The sequence below is a fragment of the Pan troglodytes genome, chromosome 7 (assembly GCF_028858775.2).
Source record: "Pan troglodytes isolate AG18354 chromosome 7, NHGRI_mPanTro3-v2.0_pri, whole genome shotgun sequence".
Lineage (NCBI taxonomy): Eukaryota > Metazoa > Chordata > Mammalia > Primates > Hominidae > Pan > Pan troglodytes.
Genome location: NC_072405.2, coordinates 78,297,418 through 78,321,614, shown reverse-complemented (window position 1 = coordinate 78,321,614; position 24,197 = coordinate 78,297,418). Strand labels below are relative to the sequence as shown.

General features: G+C 39.8%; 2 protein-coding genes across 12 annotated transcripts in view; one reads left to right on the top strand and one right to left on the bottom strand.

Moving 5' to 3' along the window:
• The window catches only part of SLCO5A1 (solute carrier organic anion transporter family member 5A1), a 161,365-nt gene extending 153,139 nt beyond the window's left edge, over positions 1-8,226 (top strand). For 2 of the 3 annotated variants that reach the window (XM_054656807.2, XM_528160.6), the window contains 3 exons: positions 948-1,189; positions 3,897-3,961; positions 7,236-8,226. In XM_054656807.2, coding sequence (XP_054512782.1) covers positions 948-1,189; positions 3,897-3,961; positions 7,236-7,693 — 765 coding nt within the window. In that variant the 3' untranslated portion in view covers positions 7,694-8,226. The remainder of the gene's footprint in view (positions 1-947; positions 1,190-3,896; positions 3,962-7,235) is intronic. The other variant, XM_063817154.1, reaches the window with a different exon arrangement.
• Positions 8,227-19,664: 11,438 nt separating this feature from the next.
• Positions 19,665-24,197, bottom strand: part of SULF1 (sulfatase 1) — a 193,716-nt gene continuing 189,183 nt past the window's right edge. For all 9 annotated transcript variants that reach the window (XM_003311746.6, XM_003311747.6, XM_024345182.3 and 6 more), the window contains one exon: positions 19,665-22,073. In XM_003311746.6, coding sequence (XP_003311794.4) covers positions 22,043-22,073 — 31 coding nt within the window. In that variant the 3' untranslated portion in view covers positions 19,665-22,042. The remainder of the gene's footprint in view (positions 22,074-24,197) is intronic.

Genomic DNA, 24,197 nt, shown 5'->3' with positions numbered 1-24,197 from the left:
AATAGTAAAGACATGGAATCAAGCTAGGTGCTCATCAGTGATGAATTCCATAAAGAAAATGTGATAATATACACCATGGAGTACTACACAGCCATAAAAAAGAATAAAATCATGACCTTGGCAGCAACATGGATGCAGCTGGAGGCCATTATCCTAAGCGAATTAATGCAGGAATAGAAAACCAAATACCGCATGTTCTCACTTATAAGTGGGAGCTAAACATTGGGTACTCATGGACACAAAAATGGAAACAATAGACACTGGAGACTACCAGAGGGTGGAGATGGGGAGGGAGGTGTGAAAAACTACCTGTTGGGAACTATGCTCACGATTTGGGTGATGGGATCATCTGTACACCAAACCTCAGGATCACACAATAGACCCGTGTAACAAACCTGCACATGTACTCCCTGCATCTAAAATAAAGGTTGAAAAAGAAAACGGAACACCAATGAGATGTTCACTATTATTGGCGCTAAAGTCATCACGATTGCACTATAAATTCTCTGTATTTAATAGATGTTTACTTTAGGGCCCACTGTGTGCCCAGAGTTGTGCTAGGTGCTCTGTGAGCACAAAGAAAAATAAGGTTTGGATCTGTTTTTTGAGGGGCTTCTCTAATTGGAGAGCCCAAGAGTTAACAGCAATGGAGGCAGAATATAATGATGACAAAAATGAGCCTGCGGAATGTGAATGGTATTGAATGTCGAAAGCTTCTTAGAAAAGTTTAGGTTTAAACAATTTTGACCAGCAGACTTTGATTCTGTTAGACACGCACTTGAGATCCTTACTGTTACCAATGAGGAAGTTACTTTCAATGAAATATTTTGTGTTTGAAAAAATATTCGAGCTATTTTAGAGTACTTTTACTTAACTTTGTCTTAATATTCTTATGCCACAGTTAACTTTTGAGGGGCACACAACTTATCTTTATTTTGCTCACTTAGATACGGAATTATACAGAATGCACCTGTGTCCAAAGTCGCCAAGTGATCACTCCACCCACCGTGGGACAGCGAAGTCAGCTCCGTGTGGTTATTGTCAAGACTTATCTCAATGAGAACGGCTATGCTGTGTCTGGGAAATGTAAACGGACCTGCAATACTCTTATCCCATTCTTAGTTTTTCTTTTCATAGTCACCTTCATCACAGCATGTGCCCAACCATCAGCTATCATAGTAACACTCAGGTGAGAACAGCATTCGACTTGTGGGGTGGGTTCTGTACTTATAATTTCCAGAGCACATAATCCAGGACAAGGGGCTTATGTGGTAAATCAGAGAGCAAAGCAAAATTAGCATGTGCAGGAGGGCGCTCAGATATTTGCCTGGTGAACTTAGGAGGGATTTTTCCCTGTTGGGAAGGGAAAGGAAGGTTGTAACATTTCATACTTTGGAAAGTTCTTTATTCAGTTGGGTTATATTCTTACTGTATAATGAAACGTCTCTTGATGTTTTTGATTCCTGAAGTCTCTGCCCTACGAGGTTCAACTTCAGGAGTTGAAAGTCATCACTCTGTCAGCTGTGAGAAGCTGGACCCCAGAGGAAGGCAGGAAGTAATTTGAGAAAGTTGCTAAATCGTGCATACAGCAAAGGCTATTATCTTCAACCTTATAGATAGTTACTACCTTCAGGATCAGTGGTGATTTATGCTGGGCCTGCAATTTGAAATGCTGAGTTCATTAATTTTACTATCATATAAAATTTCGGAGTTGAGTCAAGAAAAGGGCATATTGGGGAATGTGATTTCTCTCTTTTTTTTTTTTTTCCAGTTTTTCAGGCTGTGCTTTCTTTGCCATATCTTGTTTGGATTTTTTGTTTATAAGAGGACATGGAAGCTACTTTTGTCCTATTAAAAATGTTGGCACTGGTGTTCCTGGACCAAAATGATGGTCGGGCTGCTATTTTTTTGCACTGCAATAACGCGATACAGATGAACAGGGGAGGAAGAGGGTTTTTATTTCTGTAACCAGTTACAGGGAGAAGGCCTAGAAATAAACACCAGACCAACTCAAAATTACAAAGTTTATTAGAGCTTATATACATTCTAAGCTATCTGTCTACGTGTAAGTGTGCATTCATTTAAAGACATAAGTGATTAATTTCTTTTAATTTATAACTAAGATCTGAATCTTGAAGACCTTCTTCTGGAGCCTCAGTAAGTTTACTTAATCTAAATGGGTCCAGGTGCTGGGGTGATTACCCTTATCTTGTCTCCTGCTAAATCACGGAGGTTTGGGGAGTTCCTTCAGACCCCCAATAAACCTGTTTATGGAGGCCTAGGGAGTTTTTTCAGACCCCCAATAAAACTTGTTTAATCCTAAATGGATCCTGTTAAGAATTTGTTCATTATTTTGTCGTGCTTTAAGGCCCAGGAAAGACTTAGGCAAAATTCTTGATGGACTTTTGTTACTTTCCAGCATTTGTATAAGGACACTGGCTTTTAATATTTAACTTAAACACTCAGTCTGTACTGAAACAGTTGTTATGGAGGCCTGCCACACTGATACATTCACATCGGTGTGTTGATATTTACAGTAAGGACTGCAGTGGACAAAGGAACTGGGCAGCATAGTGAAGCCAGAAGAACTCACCCATGGGTCTGGGCAGCTTCTGCCCAGATTAGGGGGTGCAGTGCAGGGAAGGGGATTAGGGGGGATTAGGGGGTGCAGTGCAGGGAAGGAATGAAGAAAGGGAGTCAGTTCTTACTCTTTCTCCAGGCTCCTCAGATGCCACAATGCTGGGCACCTTGCAGGAAGCACCTGCTGAGATGTCATTGCTTAGCAAGGGCAGTTGGCTGCACCAGACGTATTCTGGCTTCCTTCCCACTTGGTGCTGAATCAGGCATTTCCCAGCAAAGCTGTTCCTTGACAGCCAGATAGTAGCGCATGAAAGGCCCACTGGTTTGTTTACTCAGTTATTCCAGCAGCAGATATTTATGGAATAACAACCTGTGTGCAGCACTTTGCAAATTGCTATGAGAAATAAAGAAATTGGGGAAAAGGTGACAAGGGCACTGGTCTTGGGAAAGTTCCTATTATATACCATACTCTCATGGGTATGTGATGGAGAGGTTAAGGTACTGCAGCATTAAAAAGACATGAATCATTCATAAATTTACTCAAATAATCTTATTCTTTGCACTTTAATTCCTCAAGAGATGTTAAATAACCCATAGGCTACTTTTTCTTTTGGTGTTCATAAATGGCAAATCGCCAGTTGACTTCTAACCTAAAATTTCAGAAAAGGAGCCCTTTAATCTTTGCTAATTACAGAACCAGTAGACTCCAATCTTCCTGTCACATGGGAATAACTTGGAGTATAAGTTTTTAAAAAAGAAAAAAAGATGTGGTTGGAGGGCTTATGCTTCCTCTGATCTTTGACTTGTTTCCTATACATTTTTTGAATATACTTTTATTCTTTACTCTTCTTTCTTCCTGTTTTGGAAGAATTATTGGAGTAATTTTCAATGTATGCATCTACCACTCTGGAAGATGCAGGCACACAGGCAAAAAAACAAAAACAAAAACAAAAACAAAAAAACCGTGCAGTATTTAAGATGAAATTCTATAATTAAAAAAAAAATGGATCTGATTTTGGAAGCTCAGTTACAGGCATTTCAGCTTCTTCAGCCAAAAGCCTTTAACCCTCTACCAGTATTTTTGTAGAAACAATTAGAGATAGTCAGAGTTTCTTTGATGTCTACATTGGGAAAACCTTTATTCAGGGATTTAGCCACCAGCAATCTTGTGTGGCTATTGTTAATAAATAATAGTGAATTAAATATTTTGGCATGGCATCTTTAGTCCCTGGCTCTGCACAAAGCCGACTTGATTTGACATTCATTTTCTTGGGGCTACTATTTAAAATGCATTTCCTTCTTTCCCTTCACTGTAGGTCCGTAGAAGATGAGGAGAGACCTTTTGCGCTGGGAATGCAGTTTGTTTTGTTGCGAACACTTGGTACGTCCCTGAATTTCCAAGTGTACCTCTTAGTTCCTCTTTGCAGATGGCAAATTTTCACTGTCCTTTAAAAATGGCAAGTCATGTCATTTATTACCATGAGTAAGATTTTACAGGCTAGTGGTGAGGGTACAACTTCCTTGTTTTCTGATTTGAACTAGAAGCTGACAGGTTCTGTTGTTTGATGAAACAAAACAAAACCAACGTTAGGTTAGTTTCTTTTTCATTATGAACATAAACTTGGACAAAATTCCCCAGACTTTTGCACAGTAAGAAATAGGAAATCAAGCAATTTGTGAAGAATTTGTAATCCTAGCATTTTGACCCCTTTATGCCTTTTTACTATGAAAGCAGTAGAAATTGGTCTTTATTTGTGAAGTTTTCAATGCCTCACTTCTTTACAGTAATTTTATTGGACTAAACAAAGAGTATACCTATCAAGTTTTCTGAGAAAAAGAAAAAACTTTAAAAAGGAAAAGAAAGGTCTCCAAAGTGACATATAGGGACTGCCTTGTAAGTATTTACTTATCAACAAGAGAAGCTCAGTAGTGCTGTGTCCATGTGATAAACCACAGAGTACATTTGTACGGGTGGAACATAGGTCTTATTTTTACAAACACCACATCCCTCTGTGAGTTCTTGAGACAATGGGAAATAAGCATGTAACATACAACATTCCTTTGATCAGTTTCAATGTATTTTAAATTGACGTCTTTGTCATCAAGCTTATTTTTCCTTTTATAATGTCTTTTTCTCAAGTGGCAGTCTGTCATTTCCTTCAGCTGTTATTTTCTCCTCAGTAATCAGTGTCATTGTCTACAAGACAAAAAAATTGCTTTTTGATTCAAATTTCTTATTTCAGTTTTGAAGAGGTAATGTTTAAAAAGGGCATCTTCTGACCCCCTAGAGCATGAATCCCCTGGCATTCTCCATTTGTCATATGTTGTGGTTGATGGCCCAGTCCAAGAATGAGCATTTTCAATAAGCCCCAGGAGGAAAATGCTTCTAGTTCCATTTAATGAGTGGCTTGTTTTTTTCAGTACTAATAAGACTCTGAGGCTATCATTTTTTAAAAAAACATGCTGTTTAAAGGAAATTCTGACACACTTAGATATAGTGAAGAAGTCTGCCTTAGGCCGGGTGCAGTGGCTAATGCTTTAATCCCTGCACTTTGGGAGGCCGAGGTGAGTGGATCACCTGAGGTCAGGAGTTCGAGACCAGCCTGGCCAACATGACGAAACCCCATCTCTACTAAAAATACAAAGAAATTAGCTGGGTGTGGTGGTGACTACCTGTAATCTCAACTACTCAGGAGGCTAAGGCAGGGGAATTGCTTGAACCTGGGAGGCGGAGGTTGCAGTGAGCCGAGATGGAGCCACTGTACTCCAGCCTGGGCAACAAGAGCAGAACTCTGTCTGAAAAAAAAAAAAAAAGTCAGTCTTATAGATCTTGTTAAAAGTTAAACAGTATTATTTAGAAATAACATTTAGAAATAAGGAGATTTGTTAACCAAAGGGGTAATTGAATAAGAAAAGAAATATATATGTATATATATATGTATTTTTTTTTTGGAGACAGAGTCTTGCTCTGTTGCCCAGGCTGGAGGGCAGTGGCACAATCTCAGTTCTCTGCAACCTCTGCCTCTAGGGTTCAAGTGTTTCTCCTGCCTCAGCCTCCCAAGTAAGTGGGATTACAGGCACTTGCCACCATGCGTGGCTAATTTTTGCATTTTTTTTCTTTTTAGTAAAGATGGGGTTTCACCATGTTGGCCAGGCTGGTCTTGAGCTCTTGACCTCAGGTGATCCACCTGCTTTGGCCTCCCAAAGTTCTGGGATTACAGATGTGAGCCACAATGCCTGGCCAGAAAAAGATAATTTCTTCTTTTTGCTTTGCCCCTCTCTGATGCCGTGGAGTTGGGGTCATTTGATATGATTTGGAGGTAAAGGTGAGTCAACAGATGTATGCCACAGCATCAAGAATAAGTGGAGGGAGAACATTTCAGACATTTATTATGTAATTCAACTTTATTTTAACTTCTATGGATTGTGAAAAAGTCTAGTTGGGCCAACAAGCCAATTTTCATTTCCCCCCAAATTCTGAAGCAGAAAAAGAGTTTTAAAAACTTTAATAATATTAAAATTAAACCAATAGACTTTATTTTAAATAAAAACAACTTATTTAAAACGTATCACTCACAGCTTCCTGGGTTATCAGCCTGCCTATCCTCTCTGCCTTCCTTTCTGTCTTCCTGGCTCCCTTCCTCCTTTCTCTCTTTTATTCCTTCCTCCCTCCTCCCTCCCATTGCTATCTTCCATAAATGTTTATTGAGGTCTTTGGGATGCAGAGAATAAAAGGCGTGGCCCCTGCCTTGAAGAAGCTTATGGAGTGACAAATTTGTAAACATTTAAAATACTATGTGATAGTTAATAAAATGGAGGTAGATCCAAAATGCAGTGAGAATATGATGGCATCTGAGTAAGTCAGGAATTTAAAGGGGGCATAGATATTTGCAAAGTGAATGAGTTGGGGGAACATTTTGGTAAAGGGAGTAGCATGTGACACAGGAGTCTATGTACTAGGTATACTTTTTTTCTCATTGGATTAAGGAAATGTCTATGTCATAGCCCAGACAACGAAGCTACTATTCATCTCAGATGTTTCACAAACTTCAAAGATGAAATTTATGCCATAATAAAGTTCCTTTATATATATAATTTCTTAGATTTATAAGTGCTTTTACAAAGTTGCCATGTTATGTGGTTTCTGACTCATAGGAGATGCTGCTTTTCTCGTACTTTTCCTGCATCCAAGGACTAAAGCCCAACCCACAAGAACTAAGCGTATCGAATTTTGGTGGGTAATAAAGGGTTCTAGTATAGCCTGTTGAATACTTAATGACAAAATCCAATTTTTAAGATTAAAAGGATTCTCTAATTGTATTTTTAGCAATACCCCTTTTTTCAGCTTTATTGAGGTATACTTGACAAATAAAATTGTATATATTTAAAGGGTACAACATGTTGATTTGATCCTAAAAATCAACAGCGCATTCTGGGTGGCAAACTCGACTTTAAGTGTTTATCATATAGTGAATGCTTTTATGATAAATATATTGTGATAAAATATGATGCGTCTTAAAAAAAATCTGGTAACACAAGAAAATCCCTCCCCTCAACTGGTTTTAGAGCACACAAGTACCTTGCTAATTTACAAACCTGTTCTCCCTTGGAAGATGTGCTAAGTCTTCGTATTTTCTTCTTCTCCACCCCTCTAGCATACATTCCTACTCCAATCTACTTTGGAGCAGTCATTGACACGACCTGCATGCTCTGGCAACAGGAATGTGGTGTGCAGGGTTCTTGCTGGGAGTACAACGTGACGTCGTTTCGTTTTGTGTATTTTGGTTTGGCTGCCGGCCTCAAATTCGTTGGGTTTATTTTTATTTTTCTGGCCTGGTACTCCATAAAATACAAGGAGGATGGACTGCAGAGGCGGAGGCGGAGAGAATTCCCCCTGAGCACCGTGAGTGAGAGAGTGGGACACCCCGACAATGCCCGGACTAGATCTTGCCCAGCTTTCAGCACCCAGGGAGAATTCCACGAAGAGACTGGCCTGCAAAAAGGGATCCAGTGCGCAGCACAGACCTACCCGGGGCCCTTCCCAGAAGCAATAAGTTCCTCTGCGGACCCGGGGCTGGAAGAGAGCCCCGCTGCCTTGGAGCCGCCCTCCTGAAGCTTGAAAATGGAAGAATTTAGTTTTGTTGGTTGAATTGAAAATGGCGACTTGAGAAACAACTGTGCCTTCTTTTCTTTCTTTTTTTTAACCTCTACAGACACAATCCTCAAACCAACAAAACTCAGTATACACAGCCGCTATTCATTGAGGGCTGGATACCTCAACAAGACTGAGAGCCTTTCCCCGCTTCTCTCCAAGAAGGAGACGTTCAGCTAGATTTGTTCCCATTTCCGTTGTGTTAATTCAAAGCTCATGCTCCCCTACGGTACAGGCTGAGGTACACGGTTAGCCAAATCATGGGAAGGGGAATGGCGGTGCATATCATTAACTAACACTCCAAACAAAGGTGAGCTTGCCCAGGACTTGGCATTTCCAAATCAAAGTTTTTTAGATATGAACACCTACTGTGAGTTCTGCTACAAAGCACAAATGAATTTGTCTCAACTATGCAATTTGATTGGAAAAATGTATGTGCAGCATGTTACGTTTACTTTCACGGAATAAAGCAGATATGTTTCTGAAAAGAGGAAGCTGAACTTTTCATCCAGTACTGTTGATAGCATTTTAAGCCATAGCAGTTATAAATCAGGTAGAGTTTTTCAAATGCTTCAGAGGAACCATAGGCATAGTGTGATAGAAGGAACAGCTACTTCAGGTCATAGGACACATTCTCTTTCAGTCTGCCTGCCCCATCCTAAGATAAAGAGGCTGCTGAATCATAAATCTGATAGCTTAAATATAAACTCCAGTATTCTTTTGTAAGGAGCATTAAAACTAGTGTGCTAAACAATATGGCTAGAAACTGTAATTTGAAATGCATAATAAGGAAAGAAAATGACGGCTTTCTCATCCAAGAAAATTGTTGCAGAAATTTTCTTTAGCTCTACGGGCCCACAAAGTCACTGGGAAAAGTCCCACCTGAGTATTTTAGTTACATCTTGAAAGCACTGGCAAATCTGTGTGGTTTTCTTTTTTTCTGGACAGAAAATTGCTGTGGTTGCTCCTGAAAATGCGTACTTATATCAGGAAATCTGTGCCTGGGATATGAAAATCACTTAGAATACAGGAGGAGGGAGATCTGTGTTCTGGAACAGAATATGATCTTAAGTAATTGTTGAAAATTATGTAAAATAAACCAGTCCATCCGAAAGAACCCTACTTTATCAGAGATAGAATCGTTTTACACTACCCTTTGATTCCCCCTTACCGTAAGTTTCTGGCAGTGATTCTGAGAGAGGATTTTTCTGTTCCTAAATGCACTTTGGGTTCATTACCCATCATTCTTTTCAGTACCTCCCAGCACATCACTTTGAAGTAAGCATCATAGAGAATGCTTTCTACATGGCTCTTAAGATAGATGATGCTTCCTGACAGCGCTAACGGATTGACAGCAAGTTAGCTCATGGGTTCTGGCTGCAAGGGAGTGTAAGGGCCAAATGCTGATATAATTGTGAACTTTTTCTGCCAAGGAGCCTATGGTCATGGAGGGCTAATTAGGGAAATGTTTTTCTCTTCTGGTTTACCCTTATCCCCAGAAGAGATGTGATTGACAGACTGTTCCATGATTCAGGCTTCTGCTCTCCAACCTTGCTTGACTGCACAGGTGGAATTGTGCAAATACTCCTGGGTATAAGGCTGTTTCCCTCTCTTCCTAGGAATGACATTGGTCAAACAGTTCTCATGGTTGCATACAGTTTGTGTTAACACTGTTAGACTGAACAATGTCTACAAGGGGTGGAGCTAGTGGTCTCAGGGGCTAAGGACTTCCCTCTGGTTCCTGGGCTTGGCTCTCGGGGAGGTGAGGATTCTTGCTTGGTTAAGACTGTAATTGCACTGGTAATTGTCAGACTCTGGCCAATGTGGCATATATTGGAAGTATTCAAAAAATCTTGCTGATTAAGAAAACCTTGCTGATTGAACTAGTGTCTCCTTTGGGGCCTCAGGGTTCCCCTTTACCCTCTATGGGAGAGCTTTGATCCTTTAAAGGAGAAATTTTCCTTTGGTGTGGGAGTTAAAGATATGTAGGTTGGAGAGGTGTGGTGTTTTCTTAATTTTCTTCTGATCATTAAGATACTGCATTGAGAGAATTTTGGTGGGATTGGCACTTTTTCTGGTAGCTAAGATTGCTGGACTCAGCACGGAGTAGTTAGAGAGCCCCCTTACTCCCTTTGCTGCCTTGAACAGTCATCCAGTTTGGCGATCACTGATCAGGTGCCAGGTATCTTCAGGTGTCATATTACCTGATTACCATCTGCCACTCCATAAAATCCTTTGGGATGATTGGGCCAGAACTCAAAGAAATGGGCCTGAAATGTGCACCACAGTGTTAATATTGTACTTCCTCAAGTATCTGCTCCTTATAAATAGCAGGTATTTCATTAATGTGTTGTTGGTGAATGTAGAGTAAGTAGTAAAAATCATGAGAAAATAAAGCTTTGGAATATGTACCAATTAAGAGTGGTTCACAAAATACTTGGGGCTATGGTAGCATCACTGGAATATTACATAGCCAACTGAAGTGAGTGTTTTGTAGATGATACCATTTAATTGTATATATAGGGTCTTATATGTTTCTTAATAAATTGATCCCATTACTTTATAGTCACAGCTCCTATTAGAAGTTTTAATGAAGACTCTCCATGAGCTTAGGCTTCAAATTACTTGTTTTGGAAAAGGTCATCTTGTCCTTTATAAACTGTAAATTCATATATTATTTAGCTTTAATATGCAAATACAATATCCTTGAGTTCATCCTATTAATTTAGAAACTCCCAGGAGGTAAGATGGGTGGTTGGAGCGCATTCTTTGGTTATTTTCATTAGCATTAAGTCCTTATTCTTTATAGGTGGATTTAATTCTTGAAAATATTCAAAAGTAATTCAGAATCAAGGTGTTGGGGATGGAGAGAAAGGAGGAACAGAGAGGAAAAAATTTAGCATTTGTTGAGTGTTGACGATTTGTAGAGCATTTTGACAAGCACTTAATATACATCATCATTCATTTTGATCCTCTTAATTACCTTGCAAAGATTTGATTCTTTTTTTTTTTTTTTTGAGACAGAGTCTTGCTCTGTCACCCAGGCTGGAGTGCAGTGGCTTAATCTCGGCTCACTGCAACCTCCGCTTCCTGGGTTCAAGTGATTCTCCTGTTTCAGTCTCCTGAGGAACTGGGATTAAGGTGTGTGCCACCACACCCAGCTATTTTTTTTCTATTTTTAGTAGAGAGAGGGTTTCACCATGTTGGCCAGGCTGGTCTTGAACTCCTGACCTCAAGTGATCCACCTGCCTTGGCCTCTCAAAGTGCTGGGATTATAGGCATGAGCCACCATGCCTGGCTGATTTTATTATTTTTTTAAAAAACATATGAAACCAAGACTCAGAGAGGTAAAATAACTCATTTAGGATTGTACAGAATGGTAAAGTCAGGATTCAGACATAGATTTCTCTCACTCCATTATTCATTTTTTACACTACGCAATGTATACAATAGCTTTTGGTTAACAAAGGCAAGGTGTGACTATAAAATCGTGAGGTTAAAGCATTTCAATTTTTTGATATATTACCGTTTATGAAGAGTAGAGAGGTTTTTTTGTGTAAATAAAAAAAACTGTAGGAAACATCTGTAGCAAATATCAAGATTTAATGTTTAACTAGATTTTCAAGGTAAATTTACATTTATTTAGCTAAGTGTTATATTAAAGTTATTTGTCATAACATACCTCAAATATTTATTTATAGTTCATATTTAATACAGAACAAATCCAGTCTTTGTGTTAACATCGGGTCTTGGCAGAGTTTCTGAAATGAAACATTATGAAGAAAGGCAGTTCAGATTTGTTGAATCTGAGCTTTAGGGATTTCAAGTGTATTTTTTTTTATTTTCCTCTTTCAGAATATTAACATCTCTATTAGTTTTTTGATGAATATGCGTTTTAAGATTCCTAATAAGGGTTTTAAATGAACACACATAAAATACATATCAAACCACTGATCCCGATTGTTCCCTTTAGTCGCTGTGACATTGTTACCTTTAGTGGCATGCACTTGGAAATGTCAGCCTTCAGAGAAGGGGGAGTTACATGGAGTAAGGCCTCATGGATGTCATGGTGGTCCTCCATGTTCACCAACCACCAAGAAAATTCTTCTTCAGTCCACAATTCCAACTTGCGCTCTTTGGTGGACTTGGAGCCAGAAAGTGTCTTTTTGGCCCTGTTTTGTAGAAACCGTGCATGTACCAAAGAGAAACTTTAGAGTTTGGATGGAGCTGAAGCATTGATGGGAATTCCCTAGTGCACCCAGGAGCAGGAGGCAAGCCCAAGCCTCGGGTGGTAGCCAATTATATTTTGTGATCGTGTATGTACTTAAAACATCAGAGATGACACAGCACATGAATATAACTATTGATATGTAGGTGCATACTGAGTATTCTAAGTAGCAGATAGATACCAAAATACTGTATAATCCCAGAATTGCCTAAACTGCAGGTTTGCTAGTTCTCTGTTATACAGACCAGTAGGTAGCCTTTCCACACATTTGTGTTTTCTCTTCCATAATAAGAGAGTGCTGCGGCTGGCAGGCAAAGGTAGTTGCCTCATGCACTTTATCTTTTTGTCTTTTTCTCTTCTTCATCTTTTGGGATGCTGCTGGCTGTATCTGTCCCAAACTTCTTGTTGCATTAGAATCAGATCTGTGTATGTTTGAGGAGGTTTTATTTTAAAGACTTCAGTTTTACTCAGCTCTAGGAAGGGTCAAATACAACAACAACAACAACAACAAAAAACAGAAAACAAAAAACCCTCCCTAGGTGTTTGCTTTTGCAACATTAAAAAAAATGCCTTGGTGCTAAAAAGTATTTAATGATGCATGTTCACCACTAAAAAGCGCCACTGAATTCACAGTATTTCACTGCTAAGGGGCTGCATGTACTTTGTGTTTGGAAATCTGAAGAATTTTCCAGAAAACAAGCATCCATTACTCTCATTTCAACAGTTACTCCATCTATGCTGCAAAAATGAAGCGTGAAAGGGGGGATACTTTTCTATGGAATACTCAGTGCTTTTGATATTTATTTTAGCAAGAATAATCAGATGCCAAAAATAATTTCAGAGAAAGGTAGAAAAAATATTTCAGATAACCTTTTCTTATTTCTTCTCCAAAAAGATTACACCCATGTAAGGTATTTTTAACATTGGGGTTTTGAAGGTGTTATCTTTTCTGGTATCCTATCACTACATGTTAAAATTGAAGGAGAAAACATTATTGAAACTAAAGTAATTGCAGGGACACATTAAACCAAAGGGGTGAACAAAAGAGGTTTAAAGTTTGTATCTAGAAATGAAAAATAAGAATCATTGGTAAGACTAGTACCAATTATTGGCAATTGGTAATTGATAATTGGTAAGAGTAGTACCAAATAGTGGGCATTTTTCTTAAAATACATACCTCTACCCCAAACCCCAAATGTTAATTTAGAATCATGAAACAGGCAGGTCAGGCTCTGACTCTTTTGTTTAAGGAAATGTAATACTGTGTCAACTAAACTGGCATTAGGTTCTTAGTGGAGTGTGTGTTTGTGTGTGTGTGTGTGTGTGTGTGTGTTTTGTGTAGAGGTATGTTTGTGATGAAAGGTTTTGCACTGTTGCATAAAGAAGTTTGATTTTGTGATTTTTAAAATGATATTTATTTGGAGACTTTTTAAGGTAATTTAAAAGATGTATAATTTCCGTGTGTTTAATGAAATCTGTTGTCGATGTACTAATCTTGGTTTACAGCATCTTGAATACTTGATTATTGAAAATTAAGAAAAAAGTTAAAAATGAATAAAGTGTGTTGGACTGAAATGAAATTGTTTCTAGAACTTTGTTGTTTGAAGGGATGAAGCAATGAGACCAATGCGATTGTCCACCCCTCCTACATCATTAACTCCTTACCTAACTGTTAACTCTACATTGAAGCAGAATGTTCTATGTGTAAAGTTTTAGGAGTATAGTTTAAAGAGCCATAGCATGTTTTTTTTTTATTGAGTCTCCAAAGAGAATAATTTTAAGTAATTCATCACTTACCTATTGAAATTCAAAACAGACTTTCAGAACACAGAGCTATGTACCTTGAATGTGATTTGTTAAGTTATACTTAAATAACATATTAACCCTGAAATCTCAATGGCTTCATAACACACAGGTCTGTTTCTCATTCACTTACATATCTATTATGGCTCTGTTCCACATAGTCTTTCAGGGATCCAGGCTGACAGAGGCTCCACCATCTTGAAGTGGCACCACCTGGAACTTTCATCGTTAATATTGGTTGCTGGGGCAAAGAAAGGAAATGCCCAGAGAATGGCAAAAGAGCTTTTCTCTTTCTCAGCCTGGAAGTGCCATGTGTCTATTCTCCCATTTCATTGGCCCTAAGTAGTCTCATGGCTCTGCCTAAGAGCCTGAGGTCCTGAAAATATAGAGGAGTAAATGGTAAGAATTCACTGGGTATAATTCTTTGCCACATGGTTGACTTTGATAGGTTAAGAATAATTTCCAAAGAAGTCCAACTCATTATTCCAAAAACTGGAATAATTTCTAAAGGCATGAATATCAAAACTTGGTCAACAAAGCACTGAAAAGCTCCCTTCCTCCTGTCTCCTAGTATGCTACTGAATAGCAAACTAATCATTCATTGTTAAAGTGGCCCAGAAGCCAGTGCTCTGAGACAAGAGTAAGAAACTTGCACACGTACTCCTGAACTTAAAAGTTAAGTTAGAAAGAAGAAGAACTTGAGCTCAGATCCACTTAGGGAGAAAAAAAACCCTGGATCTGGAGGTCTCTCCTGACTAGCAGCAGAGTTTTCTAAACACACTGGCATCTAAAACTTTGGAGTGAGAGGTGGAAGGAGGTAAGGGAGTCATCACTCACGGACTGAAGCACAACGTGAGTATATTTAGAATCCTGCCTTGAGCACTCTGTAGGTGGGAAGCAGCATAACTGATTTCCACTTTTCATTCCCTCATCCCACTGCTCACCTAAAGGGTTGCAGTGGCCTAAGCTACATGAGTTATTGGGGGAGGGGAGTATAGGTGTCAGTGTTGACTTCCCCCCATCGCTTTCTATATTCATCAAGGCAGCCATTTATGCAAAGAGCAAGTAGTAACCCCTGCCTGAATCTACCATCTTCTGCTCAATTATGTGTGCATAAGTTAGGCAAAAGGATCTCTGTTAAATTTCTTAAATTTCCCACACTTTCAGCATATAGGTAGATCTGTGTTCGGTATTGGGCTTTTTATTTTTATTTATTTTTTTCTCTCTCTCTTAACATTTTATTTTTATTTATTTATTTATTTTTTATTATACTTTAAGTTTTAGAGTACATGTGCACAATGTGCAGGTTTGTTACATATGTATACATGTGCCATGTTGGTGTGCTGCACCCATTAACTCATCGTTTAACATTAGGTATATCTTCTAATGCTATCCCTCCCCGCTCCCCCCACCCCACAACAGGCCCCCGTGTCTGATGTTCCCCTTCCTGTGTCCATGTGTTCTCATTGTTCAATTCCCACCTATGAGTGAGAACATGCGGTGTTTGGTTTTTTGTCCTTGGGATAGTTTGCTGAGAATGATGGTTTCCAGCTTCATCCATGTCCCTACAAAGGACATGAACTCATCATTTTTTATGGCTGCATAGTATTCCATGGTGTATATGTGCCACATTTTCTTAATCCAGTCTATCATTGTTGGACATTTGGGTTGGTTCCAAGTCTTTGCTATTGTGAATAGTGCCGCAATAAACATAAGTGTGCATGTGTCTTTATAGCAGCATGATTTATAATCCTTTGGGTATATACCCAGTGATGAGATGGCTGGGTCAAATGGTATTTCTAGTTCTAGATCCCTGAGGAATCGCCACACTGTCTTCCACCATGGTTGAACTAGTTTACAGTCCCACCAACAGTGTAAAAGTGTTCCTATTTCTCCACATCCTCTCCAGCACCTGTTGTTTCATGACTTTTTAATGATTGCCATTCTAACTGGTGTGAGATGGTGTCTCATTGTGGTTTTGATTTGCATTTCTCTGATGGCCAGTGATGATGAGCATTTTTTCATGTGTCTTTTGGCTGCATAAATGTCTTCTTTTGAGAAGTGTCTGTTCATATCCTTTGCCCACTTTTTGATGGGGTTGTTTGTTTTTTTCTTGTAAATTTGTTTGAGTTCATTATAGATTCTGGATATTAGCCCTTTGTCAGATGAGTAGATTGCAAAAATTTTCTCCCATTCTGTAGGTTGTCTGTTCACTCTGATGGTAGTTTCTTTTGCTGTGCAGAAGCTCTTTAGTTCAATTAGATCCCATTTGTCAATTTTGGCTTTTGTAGCCATTGTTTTTGGTGTTTTAGACATGACGTCCTTGGGTATTGGGCTTTTTAAATAGGCACATTAGAAAACGTTTCTTTTTAAGAAATGAGGAGGGGAAAGGTTATGAACATGGTCACTTGTCGTCGTTGCTTTAGCACCAGACTTGGTACAACCTCAGTGTTTTAAGAGCTGTTAAAAAGCATCTAGTTCCGCTCTTCTTTGCAAAATTGCCAGCTAGGCAGAGATGACCTCTGCTGCTTCAGTGTATGGGAGCTAAAAAACATTTTTAATTGCACAAAGACTTTGGAAAGCAGGGAGATCGATATTCAGTGCTCACTTTTGAATTGAAACGTCAAAGTTTGATGCAGTTCCAATTTAAAATACCAACATAAATCAGAAGCAAAAACTGTTCTTTCGCCTGCTGGAATGGCTAAGATCCTAAGCACTGAAGAAAGGGCAAGTCTGCCATGGATCAAGCTGTTCTAGCTGTATTCTTGTCAAAATGGTAACACCGAGAGGTGCGCTGCTACTTTAGAAATCAAAGTAGCTGCTTTGCAGGGGTAGGTCCTGGAGCCAAGCAAAGATGTCTTTAGTTGAACTAGACTGCCACCTAGTGGTCATTTTGGAAAATACATGCTAATCTCGTGTCTTCTGGTTCTTGGGCTTGATGGGGTGATGCTCTTAGTGATGCGGAAACAGATTAGGGTGGCAGGGTCGGTCCATGACCCCTCTCCTGCTGAAACTTACTAGAGGTTGGGTTGGTTCCGCTCTAGCTCTGAGTCATCCGCCCTGTTGGGGCTGGAAAGTGGGGAAACGTCAGAGAAGGAATGGGGAGCCCGGTGGTGGATGCAGATTCCGGACCTGAGTGCCAGAAGGAGGCCCACTGATATGAGGACCAGGAAATTCAGACAGAAAGCAATACCTTCGCCAGCTGAAGAGTGAGGTAGTGCGGATTCCTTTGTCCCCTATCTTTCTGTAGTGCTTCCCCCAACATGAGGGCTCAGGGATTCTGTGGTCTCAACAGAGAAAATTTGATTCTTAAAAGTCATTCTCTCTACTTACTTCAAACAGCAGAGGGGTCACTACAAGGCCCAAGGTACTGTGCTGGCAACGTGCTCAGTGTCAACAACACCACTGAGAGAAAGGTGAGTTAACTAGACCACAACCAATGATGGTCACATGAGGGTCAGTTTCTTGGTCAGCAGTGGGGAAGGGTGAGGTGATACGTGTGGCCAGTGATTGTTCTTCCATTGGCCGCAGTCTTGGTACAACATCAGCATTTGCTTACCGGGAGGAGAGTGTCAAATAGGGGAGATAGTAGTTTCAGGGGTCGATGAGTCCAGGAAAGTGAACACAAAAGGAAAAGGTAAATTTTGAACTGATATGGGAATTAAAGGATGGACAAGATTTCTCCAGGTTGAGGTGGGGCTGGGGGTAGATATTATAAACAGGAGGGGAAAGAGAAGTGAAAGTTCCGGCCTGGGAAGGCGGCGCTAACCCAGGAGCAGCTGAGAGACAGGTGAGGCAGGGCGGGAGCAGGAGCCGGGTGGGAGGCTGGGGCTTCTTGTGGCTTAGAGTCCAGAACACGGAGGGCATCAGGAAGCACTGAAGGCCTCTGAGCAGGAGACTGAGATCTGAGCCAAGGTGGTGGAAGACTCCCCAGGCAGTGAGTGTGGGATGTGCTGGGAGTTGGGAAAGGGAGGAGGTGGGAAAGGGGCTTGGGGACTATCGCAGCTTTCACAGCCCCTTCTATGAATCCTGGGGGCCTAAAAGCCCCAGGTGTTAGGGTATAGTCAGCTATTAATTGCCTAATGAATACCTAATTTAATTATCAACTGAAGGTCTTTGTTTTCTGTTAAATACATTTCAGAAATATCAGGCAGAATTGGACTAATTTGGGGAATGGAGGGTTTTAAATGAGCTCTGAAAAACAAGTATTTAAAACACTTTAAAAAAAAAAAAGCCAACATTTTGAGATATATTTGGCAAAGAGACGGAGTATATTCATTCCTTCTCTCTGTACCAAAACTGCACATGCTGACAATCATACGTTTGTTTGGTTATTTTTAAAAGGCCAGGAGGGTCTCAGAAATAATCTCATTTGGGTAGGGACAGTTGGTTTTTGTCTCGCACACCAATGCTTATTCAACAGCAGAGCTGGCTGGAGAAGTAGTTGGCTGTGTTGAGAAGGCCTGTAAGGCCACAAATGCTCTAGCTTAATGGACAAGCATCCCATTGAATTAGCAACGTCTTCCCTGGGGATATTTTGGGAAAAGAAGTCACATATGCTATGTATTTACCATCCTTGACCCAAATCTCTTATTTTACAGTCGAGGAAGCTGTTTTAGAGAGGTTTGTGTGACTTTTCCAAACTCACAGAAATAGTAAAAAGTAGTGTCTGAAGTTAACTTGGGTCTTGTTGAGTTTCATGTTCATAGTTCTTTCCACTAGTCCTTGCAGATGTGGCCCCCGATGCCCTCTCTTCCCCGTTCTGGTAAGTGTGAGTGTGTGTGGGGGGGTGCGTGCTTGTATGCCCCCCCCACACACTTGTGTATGTGCATACGAATTTAAATGGAGAAAGTGGAGAGGCCTGGCCTCTGAGAGATCTCTTCCTCTTTTACGTCTAGGGAAGTCGCTCAGCTCTTCTGAGCCTCAGCTTCCTCGCAGATCAAATGAGGCTAGCTGGGCAGCCAATCTCTAAGGGCCTTTCAAGATCCGATAAACAGCTCTGGGAGACATGCAATCTCTCTCATGTCCTTGCCACATAGTAGGTACTCCATATGCAGCTATTGAATGGAACTAAGATGCATTTTTCTCCAGGATGGCAATATTTGACTCAGGCACATTTTACAGAAAGGAACAAGGAGCAAGGCACCAAGATGCGCCTTTGGACAACAATGCTATTATCTTAGACTATGTTCTCTTGAAAACTTGGTTTCCTCAATTATCCAAGGGTTGGATTGGTAGGTCCCCTGACCCTTTGCTTTCTTTTTTTCTTCTTCTTATTTATTTTTAATCTTCTGGTCTCTGGACATTTCACAGATTTTTAGCCCCTCAACCTGAAGGCTAAATTTCTTCAGGAGATTTGGAACAGACAGAAGGAAGCATATGGAATTTGTGTATCAAAAAACTTGAGATCTTGAAGGGTGTTTAGGTTTCCACCCAAGTTCCTGGTTCCCGAAGAACCCACACTGCCTTCAGTGGGTCTGTTCTCTTGGTTTTGAAAAATTCCATTTTACTGCCCAGAACCATTTTTGGTTCTGCCCAGACCTAATTTGCAGGGCCCCCGTGGAAAATGAAAATGTGGGGCCCCTTGTTAAAAAATTATTAAGGATTTCAAGGCGGTGACATCAGAGCATTAAACCAAGTGCTGGCCCTTTGTGACCATCTAGGTTGCCTGCCGGGAAAGCTACCTTGGCGCTGCCTCTGCTGCCTCCCTCAAGACAGCAATGAGGTAAATCCGTGGTGAAGTCGTTAATCTGAGAATGTTCTATAACACATTGACTTCAGCTCCATTTTATAAGTTTGGTTAGTATTCAATCATGTAAATAGAGATCATGACTCAATTTTACTTGCAAGAAATGGGTGTACCACAAAAACTTGGTTAAGTTCATTTCTCTGAAACAGAAAAAAGTTTAAACACCTTTTATTTGAAGAAATATTGCTTCTAGACTTTCCTGAAGCCAGAATTGTTCTATAAAAGTATCATGGAATATTATACATGATTAAAAAACAGAGTATGCTTCCTAATAACTTGAAATCTTTTTACAAAGCACATTATTCATCATCATAAATATGTTTGTTCTGTCATCCCACCGATGATACACACATCAGGTAAGCAGCTAATTTGAACATATGTACAGAGTCTATGATAAAGATTTAAAGTTACCAAAAAGATTCAGCTATAACATATTAAATTTTCTTTAAAAGAGTTTACCACAAACACTTAAAGAAAACATAATTTATCTAAGCACTTGAATTATCTAAAAATAAGAAGAAAACCTCTCTTAGGGTAAGCAAAAACACATCATGTTGGGAAGCTGAATAGGAGGGTACTGATGACTCAGTGAGGTAATCCTTTAGCTGGTATTTAAAAACCTAATACACAACAAGAATATTTTCAAGAATACAAATTTTCAAAAGCAATTTTGAACTATGTCTTTAAAAGATATCAGAACTTGGTGAAGGTCTTACAAATAATCATAGAACACAATGTTAAGAAATTAACTTCTCTTGTGGTAGGTTGAAATTGTGGAACATTCATGATTTTCTTTTATTGAGAAGTTCTTGGTGCAGATTCAAAACTAGTCGTATTTTGTCAACATTTAAGCTTCTTAGCCATGCCAAGAAAACCAAATAAAGATGAAAATAAAAGATCTTTAGATCTTTTTCTCCTGTCAAGAAAATAACCCAAAATATAGCAATCTTAAAGGTATGATGTATGATGAACGCTTTGAGGCTAGGCACAGAGAGAGCAGGCAATCTTCATTTTGTTTACTTATTTATTTATTTTCACCACCAACATTATTAACCATGCCTTTCTGCTAATCGATTTTAGCAAGTCGAGGTAAAACACATGCAACATTTTCTGGCAAAAGCTTAATGTCAAACAATATGTGATCCATACTGTGTGTCGTCCTTGGGGGTTTATTTGACTTTGTCACAATGACAGCCAACAGTGAGACTGATAAGCCTGTAAAAATAAAAAAATAAGACTAATCAAATAGACATGGCATTTTAATCTCAAAGTGCAAAATCATCTAACTGAAAATGACGGCATTGAAAAATTCCAGTGGTTAAAAATGAATCAAAACTTCATTACGCAGGCAGTGGAAGTGTGTTGAAAGATTTACCAGGGGTGTCAAGTTTTAGACACTCAGAAAGGCACCATTCTAGCCATCTTGATTGGATAACATGTATATACTTATGTCCCTACAATATTCAAAAGATAATACTGTTTTAGTACAAAACAAACAAACAAGCAAAAAATCAAAACCAAGCCAACCCAAATATCCCCAGCCTTTCTTTCTACTCTTGGCAGATAGTAAATTATAACGATGAGTCTCCGTGTGCACACTGCTTGCTCACATGCTCACTAGCTTCTACTGCACAAAGGTACCCAGGGTAGCTTGGAATGTTGGTGGCTGTGATTACCTTTATTAGTTTACAAATAAAAAAGTTAAAAAGAAATACTGTGTTTAGGGTAAGGTAACAATTTCATCTAATCAGAGGAGAGTGAAGAGGAGGCGCTGCCTTCTAGGTGCTGTGACTTCTCCTTTTCGTGATTCTTCTCCACCTTGGTCAACATCTTCCCCGCTATGCTGGAATTACTTCGGTGTTCTGCGGTGGCCATGGTGAACATCTGATGAACTGAAATTCCATCGGAATGCACAGGAAGATATAGTTGATCTTCAAAAATGTCCTTTCCAGGACCACCATACTGGGGAAGTTCTTTCGGGTGCCTGCGAATGGGCTGCAGCCTGGGGCTGGGCCTGAGCTCTAGCTCTGTCATGCCATCGCCACTGAAATCGGTTTCCAGATGATTGGTCCCTTCATGCCCCGTCCATTTTTCAGTTTTTCTCCAGTGTTCAGAATTCAAACGATTAACTTCTGGAATGTCGTTATTCCATTCAAGTTTACTCTCTGGACTTAATGTTGGTCGGTTCAAATGCAGGGTTCGAAGGTCGGCTGGCAAGGTCAAATGAGGTGTTTTCCCAACCTTATGCCTTGGGTCTTCATCTGAGTCAGCAGAGGCCATCTCCATTGACACAGCGCGCTCAGCAGAGACAACCAGGAACCCGTCACTTTGAGCAGTTTGAGTCTTATTTGTTTTATTTTGCTCATAGTGACTCTTCAGCAGTGCAAATACTCTATCTACATCCTTCAAGTAATTAGTCCAGTCCACCAGACTAAGTCTGTAGTTTTGTCTGTACTCATAGATGTTTTCATTCACACTGTGTAGCTCCTCTAGGCCTTGCCAGTTGATGTCTGCAGTGAGACGGGGCTGATTAACCTTCCCATCCATCCCATAACTGTCCTCTGTGAAAAGAGAGAAGAAGGTGAATCATTAGTGGAGAAAAGGCTTTCTACTTACCTGGACAAGCAACTTACATTGTTTTTACAGAGTTAATCAATGAGAAGTATGACACTCAAAAGCATTTTCCCCTAGTCATTTGTTATCACAGAGTGGCCTTAGGTTACAGGTGATTAAACAACAGAAAATTGGGGGAAAAAAAGATCACATTCATGAAAACATCTATGACTAAGCATGGTAAGTGCTGAAAATGGCACGGTCCTTTCAGCCAGGGGATTTGGATTTCACTCCTGGCCCCACTCAAATCAACTTTGCAACCAGAAGAGCATGTGAGTGAGTCCCTCTGAGTCTTGCTCCCTCATTTGTCAAGTGTAGAAATAGTTGTATGATAAAATCATTACTACTTACAAGGTTGCTGGGTGAATGACAAATTTGAAAGTATTTGAATGTAATAGGCAATGCTTAGTATGATATTTTTATTTTATATCCCCTAACACTCAGTATAAAAGCAAATCTGAATGCAATTAAGCTCTTCAAATCAAATGCCTGGATTTATTTCTTTGATTGTTGTTTTTGCCCTGAAAGTTCTATGTCCTAGATAAATGTGTGCCTTAGATAACTGAATGACTTTCTCATATGCAAAGAAGGCACCAGCTTTCTTTCTCTCAGATCTTTCTACATCTCCAGGATGACTGTAGCCCTGCAGAAAATAACACTTGTTCTCTAGTTGTGCCTAAGTACCATTTGGAAAGAGGTGGCCTAGATAAGTGCAATGACCACCCATAAAGCCATACAGACCAGCAAGAAGAATAAGCAAAACTATACCAAACCCACAACCTCGGTGTAGCTAGAAGATAGAGAATCCTACAATCTTCAGATCACGTGTAGATAAAAAAAGTTGACATCAAATCCCAGCAGAGCTGAATGTCACACTGTGGCCACAAGCTCTGGGAAAACAGTATGGAAGAGAGAAGAGGGAAGTGTCAGTGGAGTCAAAGATTGATTGGAGGCTGTTGGTGGAAAGAACATCAATCTTTTGCATAAAATACTGTAAAGATTCCTGGTGAGCCACAGCACTGACAATGAGGATGGGACCCCTAAGTCCCAGCCTTGTGCCTGTGCACGATTGAAGGCAGCAGTCTGGGAGGCATTGCGTAGGGCAGAAAAGGACACAAAGGAAGAGAGAAGGGAGAAACAGCCATTGGAAACTGGGTGGTAAAACAAGGAGGAAGCAAAAGATGGGAAATTTCAGATCCTGCAGGAAAAAAGAGATACGAAAAGTTGGAAGACACACAACCTCTCTTACTTTCACTCCCAAATAATAATAAAATAAAAAGGTAAAGAGGAAGTATACTTAGTTACACACTCACAGAAAAGAATTCTGTTAAAGTAGGAGGCTTGTAAATAGTATAAATGCATGAAATAAAAGAACCTAAATCTATATCATATTACCATAAAAGAAAGTAGAACAATGAGATACCATCTCATGCCAGTCAGAATGGTGATTATTAAAATGTCAAGAAACAACAGATGCTGGTAAGGTTGCAGAGAAGTAGGAACGCTTTCACACTGTTGGTGGGAGTATAAATTAGTTCAACCATTGTGGAAGACAGTGTGGTGATTCCTCAAAGATTTAGAACCAGAAATACCATTTGACCCAGCAATCCCATTACTGGATATGTACTCAAAGGAATATAAATCATTCTATTATAAAGACATATGCATGCGTATGTTCACTGCAGCACTATTCACAATAGCAAAGACATGGAATCAACCCAAATGCTCATCAATGATAGACTGGATAAAGAAAATGTGGTACATATATACCGTGGAATACTATGCAGCCATAAAAAGGAATGAGATCATTTCCTTTTCAGGAACATGGATGAAGCTGGAAGCCATTATCGTCAGCAAACTAACACAGGAACAGAAAACCAAACACTGCATGTTCTCACTTACAAGTGGGAGCCGAACATTGAGAACACATGGACACAGGAAGGGGAACTATCTAACACTGGGGCTTGTTGTGGGGTTGTTGGGAGAAAGAGAGCATCAGGGAAAATAGCTAATGCATGCTGGGCTTAATACCTAGGTGATGGGTTGATAGGTGCAGCAAACCACCATAGTAC